Source organism: Periplaneta americana, chromosome 16 (assembly GCF_040183065.1).
Source record: "Periplaneta americana isolate PAMFEO1 chromosome 16, P.americana_PAMFEO1_priV1, whole genome shotgun sequence".
Classification (NCBI taxonomy): domain Eukaryota; kingdom Metazoa; phylum Arthropoda; class Insecta; order Blattodea; family Blattidae; genus Periplaneta; species Periplaneta americana.
In genome coordinates this window covers 156500011-156518402 of record NC_091132.1, presented here as the reverse complement: position 1 = coordinate 156518402, position 18392 = coordinate 156500011, and the positions used below count along the sequence as shown (strand labels likewise).

The following is an 18392-nucleotide window of genomic DNA, read 5'->3' as shown; positions in this document are numbered from 1 at the left end:
GCGCTGTTCCTCGATCAAAAATTGAACACTTTCGCGCATCTCCATCTTGAGGGTGAGTGTCATGTGACTACAATATGTTTACATCACGACTCCGCCTAATTTGAAATAACATAGAAGGTTATTCAGTATTATTGAATGTGTTAGGAGTAAGTGCGTATTAATTTAATCAGTAGTGTGTGTGTATATAGTGTTTATATAATTTAAATGAATCGTTCTCCTGTGATATACGTGAAATCACAGTGTAGGTCTACTACCGGTTCTGTGCTACATATGAGGGCTATACAAATAGTAGTATTTTAATCATATTTCTTTGTTATAAGTGAAACTATCGTGTGCTCTTGTGCTGCATACAACTGTACAAATAGTGTTCTTTTATCATTTATTTTCATCGTACTCCTATATAAATTCCGTAAGTGGAATCATGGTGCATAGTTGTGCCGCATACAACTGTACGAATCGACGTAAGGATTCGGAAATTTCTTTTCACAAGTAAGTTAGTTACATATTGTATTAGGATATTGTAAAATGACTGAGAACATTAGTACATATTTATTGTGTTAATAGAAGAGAATGTTTTATAGGAGTAAACGCAAGCTTTTTAGGTTTCCATTGCAAAAGCCTGAGCTTCTCAGTAAATGGTTATCTGCTGTTAAACGCGATAAATTTATACCATCAATTCACCACCAGTATGCTTTGCACAAGAAGATAGTTACATAGCATCTCTCTAAATTAATTTTATTTATGAATCAATAAGTGAGTCCAAATAAATCTGGTTAAGTATTTTCATACTATCTAGATATGGCCAAGTTACAATATTTTGACATTCTTGCACATATTCGATTTAATTCCTTGTTTATTGAAATATTTATTATTAGGCCTAAGCAAAATGCACACAGTGTGCAAGATTAAGTTAATGTCCTAACTCGATTAATTAAATATTTCAGGAACTCCATCGGTACAGATTTGATGAATTGTGTAAATATGAATAGGCCTAATCACGAAGACAAGAATTTTTAATTGACAGTTTTAGCATAACAGCTTAATATTTGTTGTTCACAAAGATGACGATTACTGACTGACAGTTCCAGTTTCTTCAATTATTTGCTGTTGTAGACTACTACAGGAATGCAGGTGATTACGTTTCACTGTTTATATTTGTTTTTATCCTTGTTACTCTTTTAGTTTAAATTTGGTTGTTTTTTTATGGTATAGTAATAAATCTTAGTGTCTTTCGCGGTTGCGTTCTATCAGCATGACTTTTCGTCCGCTATTTTTCACGACCGAAAGATGCACACAATGTGCAAGATTAAGTTAATGTTCTCACTCGGTTATTGAAATATATTTCAGGAAGCCTATCCTACGGATATGATGAATTATGTAAATATAAATACCCCCAAATGACAAAGACGACGAAGATTGTTGACTGACAGTTACAGGATTAATATCTTAGATTATTTGATGTTATACCACAAGAATGCAAGTAATTACGTTTTATGATTTATATTTGTCTTTATCCTTGTTACTCTTAGGCTCATGTTTAGTTGTTTTTATGTTGTATAGTAATAAATCTTAGTTTGTTTTACGATTGCGTTCTATCAGCATTGCTTTCCGTCCGCCTCAAGATGGCGGCGAGCGATCGCTTCAATTTGGGTCCAGTCGTATCTTCTGCGCAGCTGGCAGTGTGGGGACTTGGTTGGAACAGGTTGGTACACGAAACAGTTTCATTTTTGTAACAGTTTCAAAGTAGCAGTTCCAGAATATTCGTCCCATCTCTACTTATTATAGACCATTTTGCCGCAAAGCGTTGTCCAGGGTGCACCACGTGGAGGTAGGTCTAAGTCGCACCTCCAGAACCCAGAAGAGTAGCAGTTGCAAGCTTTCGTCTTAACACTGAACATGGGACATCCTGGGTAAACACCTCAATCGTCTTGGCATCCTTCCATCAGGATCCTGCCTTTTGTGCCATCAACAGGAAGACATGGATTGGCTACATCTTGCAAAATGGCCTGCTCCGAAATCCTCCAAGGAAGTCGACCGCTACTGGAAAGCCAGAGCCCGAATGTTTTTAATTACTTAATCCGTAGTTTTGTTCACTACTTTCTTGTTTTTCCCTCAGTCAATGATAGTAAATATCATATACTGTCCATTAGACAAATAAATAAATATTTATGAATGGTGTCACGGTGACTTAGATCTGAGTGAACACGCGAACTCGACTCTGGGACGCTGATATACGACATTTCCTGGAAGTGTATAATATTATATTGTAAGTAAACATGGGCCTTGGTCATAAATATATTATTATTCTTGATTGATTACGGTATATGTATTATTTCAGTATAAGTGGTTTCTGTTTACAGCGGCACATACTTTCCGCGAGAGTATCAATATTCATATGTGCTCCATATTCGCCGTAAAAATCACAGTTTGTAACAACGAGTAAAGACGTTTTCCCAACAGCTTACCATCTGCAAATGGATGTCAGTTTCTTAATTCTTTCAGTTATGATGGATGTGGTCAAGGCGGAACTCGAGGTCGACCCACTGTCTCCAGAAACAAGTGACGACACGGATGAGGATGAGAAGAAACCTGTATTAGAGGTATACTATAGGCTATTACTATCTGTTTTGTATATGTGACATTTATATAAATATGAATTTACCACATAACATAAAGTGTTCATCTCTGAAATTATATTCAGTAATGAAACAAAAAAAAAAATCTTGCAGATCCTCGTCTTTCTTGTCACCATAGCACATCTTGTATATATTTTTACGAGTAAGCCATTTGAGAATTGATCAGAGTTCTTAATTTAGGATATAGTTTACAGGAAGTTTTATTGAAACTTTCTTTCATAAACTGTTCTCACATTTTAATATTTTACAACATGTCTAATGCAAAACTTGTTATAAACTAAGCTATATTGACATCTGTAGCATGGATCTGGTGCAGCAGATATGCCTTCAACTTCTACCACAGTATAAAGAACATACAGTAGAGACAACTCGTGTCGGCACCTTTGATGTTGTTGGTACTAAAATCAAGCTCAGGGAGGTCTAGTTCTCAATGAATCCAATCATGTATCTGCAGAGCTGACAGCTGATTTTCGCTATCAGCTGTTCAGACATGCTAAACTTTCAGACGAAACTTTGTATTAAGTGTTATAATTACTCCTTTGTTCTGTAGTGATATTTGTGTCTTATTATGTAGGTCTAATGAAAATTCACTTTTTCTTTTCAAAATACATATAAAATTGCAGTGTTCATTATTGAAGTAAAACATACTATTAGCGAAGTGGTTACCGTTTTATTCTGTTTCTTCATTTCCATTGCATTTCATCTTGGATCACAATATGTTGTAAAATACATACATCAGGGAAACATTTAATAAATAAACAAAAATTCGAGGTAACCTGTTATAATGAAAAAAGTGTGTTTACTATATATCCGATGTAGGCTATAGTTGTAGGCCTAACTACCTAGGTGTACAGAGAGGGGCTAATAATAATAATAATCTACTGCAACTTTTGTCTCGTAACTATGTAATCCTTATATCATGATGGAGTGCTGCACTTGGAGGACATTGCTTAACTGGCAACAGTTAAATCCCGGTAACTTCTTTCACTTTTCCTTTGCTGTAATATTCTTACCTTCTTCCATTTTCGTAAAAGATATATTGCAGTAACACATTTGAATTAACAAATTCTTACCTTCTTCCATTCTCGTAAAGGATTTTTTGTAGTCAGTAATACAAATTCTTAACTCCATAGCTAGACACAAGAGCCTACACCAAACCCTAATTACGTCTTATAATTTTGTAAGAGTCGAACTCTGAAAATAATTCCCTTACTAAGCTGGCTTATTACTATGGGCAAAAATCATTGGGCTATGTATGTAAATTATGACATTTTTTAACTCCTTCATACGCACACTAATTACTTGTCTCTATACAAGCCTCGAACCCAGGAAATAATGCACTCGCGGAGTTCAAACTATGGCATGTTACTACACGGCAAGAGTCATTGCTCATATCAATTTTTGTATCTTTTCACTCACTCTTTCATAGCTAGATCCAAGACCTAGCTATACACCAACGTAATCGGGTAATTATTATGTAGCCGAGGTTATCTTTTCTTTCACTTACAGTAGCCTCTTTAGAGACATTCTATTCAACCGAAACGGTTAGAAATTTTAATGTGTATGTTAATAACAATGTGGAAACCAAAATCAATATTAATATACAAAATATTACTGTCAATAATAGGAATAATCATGTAGGCCTAAGTATAACGTTACTGGTATGAAATAATATCCATCACTAATATAATGTTATTAGTCAACAAAATTTTATTATATCCATTGTTGACGTCGTAACTTCATCGAAACGAATGTCGGGATCTATGTAGATAATGGTTCAATATTACATTACCAACATAAGCATCTACCAGTGACTTTAAAATCAGCGTCAATTAGTGAATATTTTCATGATGTTTACATACGTAAGTAATTATTATTATGATTAGGTTGCCATTCCTTTGACTCATGTCTTTCAAATTGTTAAAATATGAGTAATAAATCTTTTCAGTTAATGTTAAATTATGCCAGTCCTGTCGTAGATGGAGAACCATCTGGTGGAGGTTCCAGATAATACACCTGGTTTCGTGACATGCGCACTCAGAATTTGTTCCCACGAAATGGCCCATTTGTCTTTACTGTATCTTCTTTATACTGTGTGCTTCTACTTGCGACCTCTTTAGTTACCTAACATACGACTCTGTATAATTTTTTTCTTTATGGTTTTTCTTAAATAAATGGTATTTTGTAAAATATGTACAGGATCGACACTTAATACGCTGGCTTGCAATGTAACTTATAAGATTAAAATGTGATTACCAGGGTTGATCTATGATTTTGTGGTTTATCATTTGTGTTGCGTATATAAAATATAATTAAATGTTTCACCACGCATTTAGTTTTCAAGTAGTTGCAGTAGGATAGTATAGAAGGTCCAGTAGTTTAGCAGTATATTAATAATAATAATAATTATTATTTTTATTATTATTATTATTATTATTATTATTATTATTATCATCATTATTATTTCTTACCACTGTTTATTACTGTCTCACTAACATTACTTATCTAACTTTCATTATTCACTTTCATGCTTTCTTACGGTCTACATATTAAAGTAATAACTATAACTATGTAAGCCAGTTGTATTCAGTTAGAATTAAGAGTCTCGCTGGGCGGAAAAGAAGCCTACTGGCCTTAAGTTCTGCCATGTTAAATAAATTATTATTACTTACTTTATCATGTTTTTCTGTTCTCCGACAACTTCATTGAAGCCACTCGCGTGGCTCGGTTGGCTGAGACGCATGCCTGCCGATCCAGAGTTGCGCTCTGGCGCGGGTTCGATTCACGTTTGGGATGATTCCCTGGTTGGGTTTTTCCGAGGTTTTCCCGAACCATGAATATGAATGTTACGTAATCTGTGTCGAGTCCTCTGGCTTATGTTGCCAAATACCATCTCTCTATCACCAATTCATCGACGCGTCCACACCTGTGGAGTAACCAGGTGGCCCGGGTTCGAATCCCGGTCGGGGCAAGTTACCTGGTTGAGGTTTTTTCCGGGGTTTTCCCTCAACCCAATACGAGCAAATGCCCGGACTCACTTCACCGGCATTATCACCTTCATTTCATTCAGACGCTAAATGACCTAGATGTTGATACAGCGTCGTAAAATAACGGAATAAAATAGAATAAAAAAATCGACGCTAATTAATCAAGTAGTTGTTGCACCGTCATTAAATAATCAAGTAAAATCTCTTAATTTATTTAAACTGCACTTGATTAATGCTTTTGCATAGATAATATACGTTTTCATATGAATCCTGACCCTATTCGTCACAGTGTAAAGCACGTGCTGTGGGTTGTGTTCAGGCTGAGGCATATCAACAAATACAGAGCAGCTGTTAAGAATAGAAGTCGTCTTCTAACACCCTGTAATAAATTATTCATTTAAGGCATCTCTTTGTACAGCAGGCATGGAATCTTGTGGATCAGCCTGTGACTGGTATGAAGGAGGAATATGTGGACCAGAGCCATGATCTCACATCTGAGATAAAATTTGAGGAAGTTCTGGTTCCAATTTCGTTCCCTGTGGTGAAACGTGAACCAGAGGTGAGTGGAGCACTAGAAATGCACTATGTGTTCTTCTTCCGTAGTTTGTTGCATTTTGATTGTAACAGACACAACCTCTTAACAACAGTACTTGTAGTGTCTTTTACTGTATTATAGAGGCAAAGAACTTACCACTATTTTTTATTACAAGTAATGTCATGTTGCAGAGAAATAGTGGAATTTTATCACAGTTTATGTTTTAAATACGAAAAGGAAATTGTTTGCTATGCTTGCTCTTAATTGCTGCCAAGCAACACATTCCCACAGTGGCTTTGAAAAAATGTTGTTCTTAAGGGCATGACATCTTTTTGTCTTCTCTGTGTCTGACTAAATTTCTTAATACTTTTTACAGTTTCCAAATAATTGATTTTGCTGTAGACTTATCTGCAAACATTATCTCCTGGCTTCATCGGTTTATCACCTCTTTGTTTTAAAATATTTGCAATATTTTCTTTATAGAACATTGTCTTACCCGTTAATAAAATATATTTCTAACGTTAAGATTAAATATGTAACTGATTTTTGAGTGAATTCCAGAGTATGTTCTAAATTCTGCAATATGTTCTGATATCTATGTGTAGATACAGCATGCATGGAACTGTTGTTTATTTTATTCACACTTATTCTCTCATTGAAGTACATCTAATTTTAATATATGTGGACAAACGTAAAATTAGATACAACAATTTACGAATTTTAAAATGAGTAGAAATAAACAAAGAATTTGAATTTTCTTGTACTTCTTATGAGTAGTCACCAGCTTACTTAAAATTCTTCGGAAAGTTATCAAGTTATTTTCTGAACCAGTGCATATATACCTGGTAATGTAAAAATTTGAAGCCATACAATGACATACTTTAGACAATGTTAACAAAAGGGAAATTATGCGAATTTTTTGTCACAAGATGTGGTGTTATGATTACCTTGTGTGACCATAAAATTGGTGCACCGACAGCCAGATATTGGTGGGAACGAGTTACCTGTTTGAAGTTTTTTCTGGGGTTATGTGTTATACCATTTAGGACAAAAGCTTAGTAACTTTCGGTAATGCACCTTTGATTCATTTCACTGGTTTTATCACCTTCATTGCACTAAGACATTAGATAACCATTGGAGTTGATAAAGTGTCGTAAAATAAATCATTTACAAAATCCACCAAGTTCGTCACTTGAAATTGAATTATTCGTTTCTAGATAATTTCTGCTATTGTACAGAAGTTAAATAGTTATTATAGAACAGTAATTTTCTTCCGGTTTACCACGGGACACTCGAAAGATCCGCTGATGTGGGGAAGAATACGGAATGCGTCTCAAGTCAGCCTTCAGTAAACACAGTGTAGGTGTGCGGGCAGCAGAGAAGAGAATGACTGATGCACATCTAGGGTGGCCAGTTCATGAAATTAAAATATCGTGCCAATGTTTAAAAATATCGTAATGTTCTTGGCTTTATGAAAGAAAATGTTTCGTGCATTAAACGCCTTAGAAACACATGTAATGATGTTGTATGTTTTCAAATTTCCTACATAACAAGTTCATTATGACGCTGATATTGCATTGGAATAATTTTCTGTCATTAAATTTTGCGTTTCTATCATAGAGATTAAATAAAAATACAAAAATTGTGTTACTTATGTTTTGAGTAATATGTATTTTGTTTCTCTTCTCAACATCTTTCGCACCATGTGCCTTTTCACCATTCATCATATTATCATTCTCTGGTATTTTGACTCATATATAACTCATATAAAATTCAAAATATATTTATTGTATCATTGTATATACATATACCTCATTTATTTGTATTTTATAGTAATCTCATTTGTGCATACTTATGCAGTAATGGTTAGCGCGTCTGGCCGCGAACCCTGATGGGCAGTGTTCGATTCCCGTTCGGGACAAGTTCCCTGATTGAGGTTTTTCTGGGATTTTCCCTCAATGCAATATGAGCAAATGCTGGGTAACCTTCGGGTGCTGGACCCAGGACTCATTTCACCACTATTTTCAACTTCATCTCATTTAGACACCAGATAACCTAAGATGTTGATAAAGCGTCGTAAAATATCTTACTTAAAAGAAAAGTGTCCTCATTTTCTTGTAAAACTCGAAATTTCCCTCCTCCTTGGTAACAACGAAGTGTGTCATAGCATTTTAAATAACTGGTCCATTTTGAGTGTGCCACACGTTGAAAAAAGTTGAAAAAAATTCTGCTCTACAATAAAAGACGTGTCCCATGAAATATATCCCCCGAGAATTGTCTTTTATAAGCTAAGATTCTGCTAGGCCTAATAAGACAAATGGAGGTGTGTGGCAACTAAAATCGATGCGCTTTTATTCATGTAAATTAAGCAATCTTTTTGTTTTATTTGCTCTGTATTTGTAGGAAGAGCAGAGTGACTTCTGTGAGGAGCCAGGGGTGGAAGTGACGGCAGAGGACAACGAGGTTTTTGCCGAAAGGTGAGTGTTGTGTACTAGTCTCCATGTAGAGAGTTCATTGTGTTTGAAGTGACCATTTTCTTGACTATTCAGAAGTAGCTTCAGAAGAAGTTCACACTCACACTCCACTTTTCTTGATATCTGGTTTTCATAAGTACTGTTCAAACCTTTCTTCATGTTTTTCACTAAAATTTCCTAGATTTTCAAGAAAATAATGTAGATGGACATGCCTACACTTATATTGCATCCTAGGGTCTTGAAATCTTTAACTTAATTGCTACAGTTTCTTTATAATTGAAGTTTTTGTAATTCCCTAGTAAATAATAAACTACCATTTTAAGTTCATTCCAAGAGTTTTTCTGCAAACAACTCATCACATTTAGGAAGTCTAATTTCCCTATTTTATTTATTTACTCATTTATTTGTTTGTTTGTTCGTCCGTTAGTTCATGCATTCTATTGCAGTTAAGGACATCAGTCTTTCACATCACTGGAACTACAACTGCAATAATACACACAATGGTTCTAAACAATGTTCCACCAGGTTCCGATTTCTTTCTGTTTGAATGACTGCAATCTTAGGTTATAAAGAGAAGGAAGATTGATCTCTGAACTCGAACTCTTGTGGTGGGATTCAGTAAGAAATTGGTGATATTTCAATCCCAACTTGTGAACAACAGCTTCATTCATTTCCCATGCTGAGAAAATTTCAGCATGGAAGCACAACAGAATTTCCGGTTCCTTTTTGTTAGCAGGTTATACACTCTCTTGAATAACAGTTTTAGAACCATTTTTCTGATCTCGATGCAAATGCAGAGAATATCAGATTGTTCCATAACCCATTTGAATGCGATGTAGAGAAATTGTCACGTGAATGCAGCTAGAAGTTATTGATATGCAGTGTAATGTTATTGGTGGATTTTTACAATTGTCTGCCGAGTGACACATATTCTAATTTGAAAGACATAGCGTCAAATTATGTGTGTGAAAAATCACTGAATATGACTAGTAACTTGTAAAGTACTAATTACATCCGTTATTAATATGTAAGTATAGGTTTTAGGTCAATAAAACACAAAGTTTCAGTACTAATATTGTTTATGAGCTTTGTTTATTACACTTAATTTAAACTTACGTGACTTGGCCCGCGATTCTTCCTTGGATGGCTAATGTGGCCCTCGCTATGAAAAGTTCGGCAAACCCTGTTGTAGACGGACGAGTTTCAGTGAACAAACGGAACACCAATGCCTTCAAATGCAGTTCTTTTACTCGTGTGAATTGCGCGGTAGAACTTAGAATTTCTAACGACCAAGAGTCAGCCCATTCTTTTTGCTGCAAAGCGTACATCCTGTAATGCGAAATCAATAGTGATCTACTGTATGATTCTTTATTGTGCCATGCTGTAGTTATTGTTATTTTGATTGGTTTTTATTAATTTATCCAGTCTATTTATTTTCCATTATCAAAAAAGAGGCCCATCAACATCTGCATATACTTCAGACTCGAATTTCTATAAAGTTTGGAATGCCATTTTCATTAGACAATATCGCTAATAGTGTAAGGAACAGATCATCCCTAATCAAGTGCTTGAGTGGAGTAACAAGGGGAAGCCCATAAGAGGCACTGAACCGAACATATACTGTATTCATCAAACCAACACTCGAAATCGTTCATTCACTACTAGTGTTCTGCTCAAGGACAGATCTGTCTTTGCAAACCCAGTACTCTCCTGTCTTTCCTTATTTTCCGCCTTTCTCTTAGTCTCCACATACAACCCATATGTCTTAAAATTATTTATCATTTGAAGCTTGAGGTCAGTTTTCTTTGCGGCACATTTGGGCACTTGTGGCACTGTCCACTTTCCCTTCCATTTCCAGCTGATACAGTGGCTAATCCAGGATTCATTCTATGGATTGTGTGTACCAAGTGCTTCCATACAAACACACTCTGGCTTTTTCAGTGCTGCAGTCATAGAACTCTGGGCGATGCAGGGACGAACCAGCTGGTCACTAAGTTCAAGCAGGAATAGGCGCCTATAATGATTTTGCTTCATTTTTTACTCAGGAATCTTGAGACCGTTCACACAACTGACGTCATTTATGTTGCAGGACAGTCGTACACACCACCTCAGACGTTGTGTACACTCTAGCCATCTTGTGCACAGTGTCCACAGTTGATATTGTTATAGTCGAGTATAATTTGCGATTTGAAATTGTTGTCCTCCTTTGAACAAGACTTGTAATTAAGCTACGACGACAGTAACACAGTACAGTCTTTTTTTTCGTCTTTGATTATAGAATGTCAGTCGAAGCACCACGACACCAAAACAACACGAAAAACCTTCTCTTCATGTCCCTACTGTGACTGGTTGGAATGTTAACATTTTGTTTCCTCCAGTGAGTTCAAGGTTTTGAGCTAAAAGTTCCTCTGTCAAATTACAGCCTGTGAAGTTGTCTTTGTTAGCCTTTGTTGTACCCTAGCGAGCTAGTAGAACATCTTTGCCAGTTCTCATTGCTTGGTTATTGTCTGTTCTCTGGAGACTCATTCGGTTTCCCACCTGTGTATACTTGCATGTTATGAGTATGATATGTATTTATATCTACAAACATCCAGACTTTTATACCAAATTTCTTGTATTTATTTTTGTTAAATACATTGAAAGTACAACATCCACATAGAGGTAAAAGCTGCTCACCAACCATAGTGTATTCAATAGTAGGATATGCAAGTCCTAAATTTCCGAAAGACATCTCAAACTTCTCTCGATTGAGTCACAGAATGTTTTAATGCCTTTGAGTACGACTGTACTTATCCTTAAAGCAAAGAAAACCTTTTGATTGGGCTATATGCTTTTATAATTGTAAATTATGTTACTGCAGAACTTTGAAAGCATTATTACTGGTTTAACGTTCGCAAAACAACAAATACCAGGCTAGAGATAATACAAATATAAATTTTCCCTGACTATTACCTTTTATTACGTTATAATATTTTTAACCAACAAAACGGTACGAAAGGACGTGTTTCATCAAATCACGTGTGATTTTCGCTACAATCTTATCACTTCCGTAGCATTTGTTCCTTTTTATCAGTTCCCTAGCATTCGTTTCTTCGTTTGCCTACATTTCAAACTGGAGATTCTTTACGGTTCTATCAAATATGCTTTGCGATCGTTTGCCGCATAGGTAGTCAACTGAAAATGGTGGCTCTGTTCAAATGTTTTGGTGAAAGTAACGTTAGTGAAATAGAATTTTACTAAGTCAATTAATACCATTTAATTTAGAGTTCTTTATTTCTTCTAGTCCACACCAGTAGAGTAACGGCTAGCGTGTCTTGCCGCGAAACCAGGTGGCCCGGGTTCGATTCCCAGCCTTAGCAAGTTACGAAGTAGTTGATAAAGTTAAATAACCTACTTTATTTCTTCTAAACTTTATGCACTTTTTTCTGATTTTGTCACCTCCCTACCATTTGTTTCTTTGTTTGCCAACATTTCAAACTGCATATTCTTTCATGTACTAGAAAACATGCTCTACGATGGTCAACTAAAAATGGCGACTCTGTTCAAACGTTTTGGTGAAGCTAAGATTAGTGAAATAGAATTTTAGTAAGTCAATTAATATCTTGTTGCTATTGGAGTACTTTATTTTTTATTATCTTTATATACTTTCTCCTAATCGTGTAATAGTCAATTAAATCCCACTCGAATTTTAATTTTCTCTAAACAAATCAAAACCTCTCGTGAGATTACTGTTGACAATACTTACTATGAATTGGACTCAGAATTATTCCACTGCCATATTTTGAAGTGACTAACTTAACAAAGTATAAACAATTTATATATCACAATAATACACAATAATAAGGTATAAAACAAGTAACAGCTCATTTGCAATACCCAATTTCAAAATAATCGCAGAAATTAGTACAGTTGTGCCGTAAAAAATAAAGGAAATGCAGGTGGCTTTGAGCAGAGAAGTTTGTTAAAAATAAATGCTACCTAAGATTTGACTAACGTTGTGTAATCGTTATGAAATTTGTTGTACAGGTGAAGACCAAAATGTTGGGAATTTTGATAATTTCAACATTAATCATAAATTATTTACAAGAATGAATCTGTAATGGTATTGTACCTCCAGGTGAAATGGATATGTTTCGATTTGAAATTCAGTAATTTAATTTATATTTGTTGTGACTATTTAATAGACTGATAGGATATTTACTTCAGGATTGCAGATACCAATGTGAGGACTGTAGCTACCAATGAGAGGACTGTGTCATCAGAATTCGACAATCCTGCACTTGAAGAGAACTGGACATTGTGTGAGATTCCGAAAAATTCAGTTTGCCCGGGAAAACGTGTGCGGATTCACGACGATGATAAGCAATTGGAAATTGAATTGCCTAAAATATGTTTCTCCAATTCGGCAAAACTGAAGGAGAAACCTTTCAAATGCGAATTTTATAGTAAGTGTTTCTGGGATTCGCGCAGCCTAAGAAAACATGATCGCGTGCACAGAGGCCAGAAGCCTTTCAAGTGTGATGTTTGTGGAAAGTGTTTCTCGTCTTCCAGTAACCTAAGAAGTCATGAACGCCTGCACTCAAGCGAGAAACCGTTCAAATGTGATGTGTGTGGTAAATGTTTCTCTGTGTCGGGGGACCTGAAAAAGCATGAGCGCCGTCACACAGGCGAGAAGCCTTTCAAGTGTGATGTGTGTGGAAAGTGTTTCTCGTGTTCGAGTAACCTAAGAAGTCATGAACGCCGGCACTCAAGCGAGAAACCGTTCAAATGTGATGTGTGTGGTAAGTGTTTCTCGGTATCGAGTAATCAAAGAAGACATGAACTTCTGCACACAGGCGAGAAACCGTTCAAATGTGATGTTTGTGGTAAGTGTTTCTCGGATTCGAGTAGCCAAAAAAGACATGAACACCGGCACACAGGCGGGGAACATTTGAAATGCTCCTAAAATTCAGTGATCTCCGCCAAACAGGCGTGAAAACTTTCTAATGCCGTGTTCGTGTAGAGTGACTCATACAGCCGGATAGTCTGAAAAGCCATGATATCTTGCACATAGCTGAGACACCTTCTAAATCTGTTTCTATGGTAGCTATAACTTAAGTACTCATGTACTGCAGGATATGAGCAACAAACCTTTCTAATCCTGTTTTTGTGCTAAGTGTTCTCGTGGTCGTGTAGTTTAAAAATCAATGAGACTTCCAATTCCGACATCTGTGATACGAGTTTCCTTTTAAAGACTAGTTGCAGTAAAAGGTAAAGGTAAAGGTATCCCCGTAACATGCCATGAAGGCATTTGGGGGGGCATGGAGGTAGATCCCCATGCTTTCCATGACCTCGGCACTAGAATGAGGTGGTGTGGTCGGCACCACGCTCTGACCGCCTTTTACCCCCGGGAAAGACCCAGTACTCAATTTTATAGAAGGCTGAGTGAACCTTGGGGCTGTTCTGAAAGTTTGGCAACGAAAAAAATCCTGTCACCACCTGGGATCGAACCCCGACCCTCCAGTCCGTAGCCAGCTGCTCTACAAACTGAGCTACCCGGCCGCCCAGACTAGTTACAGTATGTTTTCAAAAATATTTGGTAATGCGATGAATGTGGGATGTGCTCCTCTCACTCTTGTAACTTAAAACTTCATGGACGCTAGCAGACGGAAACATTTAAGCCTGGTCCACAATAAACCTGGATCGGAAACAAAAACGAGAACGCTTATACAGTTAAAATACATACATTGAAATTGCGCATTCGCAACTAAGGATTAAGTTGCCTTTTACGTTGAAGTTGATTCAGTCTTTTGCCGTCATAAAATTATTTTCTCGTATTTTTTGTGGCATAGGGTCCGTAACATGATATCTTCTTCATCGTGTCTAACTAATTCAGAAATTCAGTAGAATCACTTTCACTATAATTCTACGCGTGTCTGACCAGACTACCACGTGATTTGAATTCTTAAATATTCTGTGTCAAATTTTGTACTTGACTAATCAACCTTTGTTTATGTTAACTGGCTTGTACTGGTGAAAAAACGCCATTGGTTAGTTATCCACAAGTAACATCAGAGTAGGTAGTATCTACTTTACATATCGTTATTGACATACTTATTGATATGCTTTGTCTTTTATGCGCTTGGTTTATGTTAAATCAAATAACAGTTCTGTGGTGATACAATTTAGTTGTAAAAAATTTTATTAAAGTACCGGTAACCATAATTTTACATATTTTTCATGTTATTTCTTATGTGTACTCATTCATGACCATGAAAATTGTGATGGAATATCAAACAGGGTGAAATGAGGCTTTATGCCAGAAGACTACGAAATGTCACAGGCTATGTGAACTATAATATACTAAGTATAAGGAGTGGAACAAAATGGATAAATATGAATATGGAAACAGATTATTTCCTTGAACTATTACAACTATTCAGTGAAGAATAAATTTTTCGTAAAGTAATGAAAATTATAAATTACTTGCAGTAAACTTTATATGACAACCATTATTCTGTCATATTTCTGAAGTCTGAAATAATATCGTATGACGATTTTCTAAAAAAAGGTTTATTTTCATTATTAGATAAATAATCCATCATATCTAACAAGTCCCTCTCATTCCAGCTGCAATTGCACATAAGCTCGTAATTTTCGTTTTCTAGAAAATACTCTCATGGCTTAAGAAAGAAAGAGCTGAAACAAGCTATTTTTCGCCATCTTCATCAATAAATCTCTCAGCTATGAGATATACCCATAAGAACAATAGCAGCCTATTCCATACATCTTGATTACACACCAACTTTATTAACGATTTGTCAAATCTGTGAAATGTACATCTTTATTTTCCGAGGAAACGATATAGAACCTTGTCCTGTCTTCCTCTTTTTTCATTGCATTACAAGCATTATCTCTCATGGTGTAACATTATCATGATACAAAGAAACTGTAATGTTTACAAAATCATGAGACATTCAATGAAGTCATTGCTTGGTAATGGCACATATTTCATTATATCTGGAAACAATGATATTCGTAGCTACGTCTTTGGATTCGATTTAAGATTACTGGTACTTTTAGTTCCCGTTTTATTTCGCCATTCAGTATTAAAATAACTTTTGTTTTATAGCACACTTCAAGGCAAAAGAAGAAATAAATTTTTTGTCACTTTGTGCATTACATAATTAAGCTATTGAAGTGATCCTATTTGACAAGTCTTGTTATGTTAGGGAAGCAACAAATTTACGATATTTTCTTTCAGATGGACGAAAATAGGCCACTGTACTCAAATATGCCAATGTGACAAATCATTCTTAATTGCAGTCTCTTTGACATTAGATAGACATCAAGAATTTAGGTATATTAGTTTCCTAGTAAGACGGCATTAAACGTATTGAAAAATGTTTTCTTAAGAAAGCCATTAGCTACCTATCGGTGTGATGCTGTTTTTTTTTATTTTGTATAGCATTTATAGATTAATTTATTACTCGTACACATTTGAATCCTGTAATAATCAGTTTCAAATGTTGATGTAGCCGAGTTATTACATACGTACCTTCGTTTATTTTCACCGAATCTTTAAATTGTTGAGGTACTTTATTTTCATATAACCTTATTTTTAACAGTTTTCGTATTATCAAATAAATTAAAGTTTGAAAGAACAAAATATTATACACTTTTATTGTAAACCCTTTTTGGAAAATAGTCGTCAATTTCCTTTCCAAATCATTTTCGTTTATAACACTAAAACAAATGTTAATGTTACAAATGTCTTCAAACAATCGATCAACATCAATATTAAGATGAAGATCATTAACAAATATTTCAAAGAGCCTTCCAAGTGGACGGAGTTTTCAAATACAAAAGAGGCCTTTTTTAAACTGACAGTTCAGGATGATATCATTTAAAGATATTGCAGAGCTTTGTCAAAGAAAAGTGATGCACTAGACTGAAACTTGTGTTTACCTTAATCAGCCATGTGCTTAAATATTTTATTGGCTTCACTGCCATAAAATTGACCAACTTCCTTATTCTGAAGCTCAGAGTTCAACATTTACGTCACAACATGCAACTCAGTCGATGTATATGTCTTGTGTTCGAGCTGTTAAATGATTCTGTGAAACACTTAGTTCATTGTGAAGGAACCAGAAAATGCACAAAAGAACTGAAAAATCGCCACCACCATCTTCACTGAAATCAGACCACGACAAACTGCTGCACTCTTCTTCCCTTTGAGATAAGAAGTACGACTTCACAGTCTTCCAGTTGAAAAAGAGGCGTTTATCAACCGCAGGGTACAATGAAAGACATCCCGTTGGTACCTGCCTCAAAAGTGTTTTATACTTTGTCAGCAAAGTCTTAAAGATTTTTTAATTCGTTTATTTTTTGCAGAAGATGGAAATTCATTACATATCTTCATGACAAATGCCTCCGTATAAAGAAATGTGAAAACTGTTACAGCAGATATCAAACAATTATTAAAAATACGGCACTTAGAATTTGCCATTTGTATGTTCTAGTTCACTGCCAACAACTTTTGATACATAGAAATATTTTTTTCCATAATTAAATGCAGAATTAACAACTGTATATCCTGCGACTTGAGATAATTCCACCCTTTCTATTTAACATTGTTGAGATGTAAAACGCCAGGACTAACCCCAGTTTTGAGGTTACAGTAACTGGTCACAGGGAAAATTTTTTATTTCCTTAATTTGAACCATATAAACTAATAAACTACTAAAAGAAACAATAAGAGTTTCTTTTATATATTAAGTCAATCATTCCTCAGTATGTGGCCCCAAAACAGTCGCAAGGACACTGGCATCTTTCGTGCGCACACTCGATATTTCGCAAGCAATTTTGGAATGAGAGTTCTGGATGCAATTTATTTGGACAATCTTGAGTATTGCAACTTACAGTGAGGATAAGACTATGGTAAGCCGATACAACTTATGCTACACAAGATATTTTCGACTATTTCTTTATACAAAATTTTGACATCATAATTATGAGACTGCCTAACATTTGTCACACTACCTGTAGGCCTAGGCACCTTACATTGCGCGTTGTGCTTCATACCTTACATTAATCTTTGTATATCGGACATAACCTAAATTCGGCAATAGAGTCATCACTCATCACAAGCCTTTTTCTCCATTCTGTTAACCATTCATCTTAAAAAACATAGTATCTGCATAACTTCTTCTTGTTACAAGTTCCTGTCTGGTCAGAAAGCGAAGCTAATGCTGGTCTAGCTGGCTTTGACATTGATATACATGATTATCTCGTAATATCCAAGCAAGAATCGCTGTTTTCCCATCAATAAGTTGGATGACATAATAGCCCTATATGACTTTACGTATATCCGCAAATTACATTGCTGTACAAAATTGTTATAAAGAAACGTGAAAATTTGACTTATCACAACATATTTTATTTAACATAAAGTAGTCAGTTGAATAAAGTAAGTAGAGGGAAAATAGAGAAATAGGAATATGTGAGGAAGAAAACGCAGTGAAATGGTGGAGAAAGAAAAATTGCGGTATCACATTTTAAATTCATATTTAGAAGTATTGCCATCGCACTGATTCTTGGATGTTAACGATTAGTTACTATTAATTATTACTAATAAGGTAATATTAAAAGAAAATTAATAATGCTAAAAATAATTACAATGAGAAATGAACTTTGAATTACAACCGTGCTGAGCCTCAATCATCTGTCTGAACACGGCCGCCTTGAAAATATTTCGTAAAGGATTCAGTGAGCTCTGACC

At 35.4% G+C, this 18392-nt stretch overlaps 1 protein-coding gene across 7 annotated transcripts in view; it reads left to right on the top strand.

Moving 5' to 3' along the window:
- Positions 1-16311, top strand: part of LOC138691509 (zinc finger protein 233-like) — a 33759-nt gene extending 17448 nt beyond the window's left edge. For 2 of the 7 annotated variants that reach the window (XM_069813486.1, XM_069813490.1), the window contains exons 4-8: positions 1600-1702; positions 2503-2600; positions 6042-6182; positions 8562-8635; positions 12839-16311. In XM_069813486.1, coding sequence (XP_069669587.1) covers positions 1600-1702; positions 2503-2600; positions 6042-6182; positions 8562-8635; positions 12839-13577 — 1155 coding nt within the window. In that variant the 3' untranslated portion in view covers positions 13578-16311. Of the gene's footprint in view, positions 1-1599; positions 1703-2502; positions 2601-6041; positions 6183-8561; positions 8636-9078; positions 9846-12838 lie in introns of those variants that run through there. The other 5 variants (XM_069813489.1, XM_069813487.1, XM_069813488.1 and 2 more) reach the window with 5 other exon arrangements.
- Positions 16312-18392: the final 2081 nt, after the last annotated feature.